We start from the raw sequence: 2792 nt of genomic DNA on the forward strand, positions 1-2792 counted from the left end.
GATCTAAAAAACTCAGATTAAAAAAGCAATGACCGACTTCTTACTTTTTATTGACACTTTTATTTCAAACTCAGATTATTATTGGTTACAATGTCTTGTTAGATTCAAATTTACTAATCACATTTTACTTGACCATTCTAATTACAACCATCTAGATCGGTGACACGTACTATTTTTTGAATCATGTCTTGTTGGTCATCCAAACCATCTAACAAATTATCTTTGGACCTAACAAGCTTCTGGCATTTCACAATTAGTTCAAATGAGGGTGTCCAGACAAACCGACTCAAAGTAAAGAAGCAATGACCCTAAATGGTTTATCGACATCGAGAGTCGACATCAGAACACAGCTGTGGCAATTGAACACTGGCCCGAGATTATTGGTGAGAGTCCACAAGGACACGTGGTACCTCACAATCACGGTACAGCTCACTAGATTCGCTTTCCTTTATAAGAACCAACTGAAGGTCAAATCCAAACTCCGACTCTCTCATCTTCACTCTCTCTCTGTTTCGATCGGAATCACAAACACAGAGACATAAACTTGGAGATCCGGATGCGGAAGACCTACTTGAGAATGAAGACTGGCTCCGTCGCCAACGATTTGATCAACGCCGATTTCAAAGACCTCGCTGCCGCTGCTAAGAAGCTTGCAACTCATGCCGTCCACCTCGGAAGCTTAGGCTTTGGCACCACTTTTCTTGAATGGGTTGCTTCTTTTGCTGCAATGTATGCCACTCTACTCTGCTTCACTATATTTCGACGAATCCAGTCCATGGTTTCTGTGTCTTGATTCGTTTTTTTTTGATGTATTATGTGTCTCTGTCTTAGCTGAGATGGATTTCAGTTAAAGCTTTCTTTGATTTTGTTTCACCTATTAAACTTGCTCTGTACTCTTATGATATTTTGATTTTCATTTCTGATGTTTAACGTATTCTTTCTTGATTTTACTGTAGTTATCTGTTGGTCTTGGATCGGACAAACTGGAAAACAAACATCCTCACAGGGCTGTTGATCCCATACATATTCTTTAGCCTTCCTTCACTGATTTTCTCTATCTTCAGGTGCTTTTCAACACCGAGTTTATCTGTTATTATTTTGTATAGCTACTTTATCATGATTCCTGTGTATTGTCTTTCATGTCCATTCTTTTTAAAGCTGTAGTTGTTTAATTATGCAGGGGAGAAATTGGAAGCTGGATTGCTTTCGTTGCGGTTATCTTGCGACTCTTTTTCCCTAAAAGATTCCCAGGTAAAGTGTTTATACTGTGGAGTTATGATCTTCTATGGTTTGATCTACTGCAGAATAAACCAGTTTGTGTTAAAATGGCTAGTTGATTTACGTTGTTACTTGCATCTACTGAGTCATACCTGCACAAAATAGAACTAGCATGATTCTAATTGGATGCTGTTTACTGTCTTTGCTAACTTACTATAATGGAAACTCCAGAATGGGCTGAATTGCCGGCTGCGCTGATTCTTCTGATGGTTGTGGCTCCGAGTTTAATTGCAACCACAGTCAGGGATGACTGGATCGGCGTTGCAATATGTCTCGTCATTGCAGCTTACTTGCTGCAAGAACACATCCGGGCATCTGGTGGATTCAGAAACGCTTTCACACAACCCCATGGCGTATCAAATACTGTCGGCATTATCTGTCTGTTCGTCTACCCTGTTTGGGCGTTGGTCCTTGACATCCTATAGTTCCCTGCACTCTCTTATTCATTTGAGGGATTGTAGATTTTGTTGTGTTTCAAGTTTTGTACCTTAAATTTGTTTCTAGAAAACCTTGTGCAAGATACTATCTTCATTTATATGGAAGGAACATAAAATTTGCCCCAAGGGTTCTGGAATGACGTTTTATTAACTTTGGTGTGATATAAGAAACCTAGTCAATGGTAAGCAACAAAGCAATTGCCATTGAAAGATTTTAGATCACCTATGCCAGCAGTGGTGTTGTTTTCTTTTGAGGTTCATAGACGCGAGTATTTGTGCAGTATTGCAGTCACAATATTCTCTGATGATGAAGCTGCCTGAAAAACTCAGTCGGAAGAGTACGTAAGGAGATTTGAAAAAAGAATAGAGTTACTACTAATGTATGGTTTTGATTATGGATTAATTACATAAGACCTTTTCATAAATGGTATTCTTGAGTTTGAACAATAGTAATGAAAAATATTTAATTTTAATAAAAATTTTAATGTTGTTCTAGGATATTTTATATATTTTTAGATATTTTTTATGTGTGTTTTGGCTCTATGCCATTAGGATATGTAGTTTGACTAGATCTATGTATTCATTATTCTTACCATATTGGTATTGTGTAATTCCCTATATAAAGGACTCCTATTAATGAATAAGATGATGATTTTTTTATTCTCTTGCTATCTCTCTTTTGTCTTTACATTTTATTCTTCATCACGTTATCATGCATTTTGTTCTAACCCTAGAGCCAATAGCACACCATTTTTTTTTTCAAACCCTAAAAACCAAAACCGGAGGTTCTCGGTCCTGTCTTGGCCGCCGCCGTCGCTTCCCGGCCGTCCGCTCCGCTGCTTTCTTTTCATCTGATCAAGCATTCAAGTGTTTACGGTATGTTTATTTTACAACCCTAAAACTCTTTCAAGTTCAATAACCTCGGGGGAGATAAAGTGATTTCTCCATTTCTTCTACTCCATTCTATGCTTGGGTCGGTGTATTTGCAGGTTTCAAATCCCGGTTTTCCTTCCCGGGTCCAAAGTTGTGTTTGCTCAACTTTGGTTCTCTCTTTCAAGAGTGTGTTTGAACACTTTT

At 38.1% G+C, this 2792-nt stretch overlaps 1 protein-coding gene across 1 annotated transcript; it reads left to right on the plus strand.

The window, feature by feature from the left end:
• The first annotated feature begins 440 nt into the window (after positions 1-440).
• LOC101304727 (cold-regulated 413 plasma membrane protein 1-like) lies at positions 441-1852 on the plus strand. The gene is made up of 4 exons (XM_004290349.1): positions 441-729; positions 957-1064; positions 1181-1251; positions 1450-1852. The coding sequence occupies exons 1-4, from the start codon at positions 557-559 to the stop codon at positions 1701-1703; spliced, it is 606 nt and encodes a 201-aa protein (XP_004290397.1). The 5' UTR covers positions 441-556; the 3' UTR covers positions 1704-1852.
• Positions 1853-2792: the final 940 nt, after the last annotated feature.

This window comes from Fragaria vesca, linkage group LG2 (assembly GCF_000184155.1).
Source record: "Fragaria vesca subsp. vesca linkage group LG2, FraVesHawaii_1.0, whole genome shotgun sequence".
NCBI lineage: Eukaryota > Viridiplantae > Streptophyta > Magnoliopsida > Rosales > Rosaceae > Fragaria > Fragaria vesca.

What these genes read in the sequence shown, in the direction of transcription:
- LOC101304727 (XM_004290349.1), top strand. Translation starts at nt 557, where the DNA reads ATGCGGAAGACCTACTTGAGAATGAAGACTGGCTCCGTCGCCAACGAT. An exon ending in CTGATTTTCTCTATCTTCAG is followed by an intron (nt 1,065 to 1,180) that starts GTGCTTTTCAAC and finishes TTAATTATGCAG; the next exon opens with GGGAGAAATTGGAAGCTGGA. An exon ending in TTTCCCTAAAAGATTCCCAG is followed by an intron (nt 1,252 to 1,449) that starts GTAAAGTGTTTA and finishes TGGAAACTCCAG; the next exon opens with AATGGGCTGAATTGCCGGCT.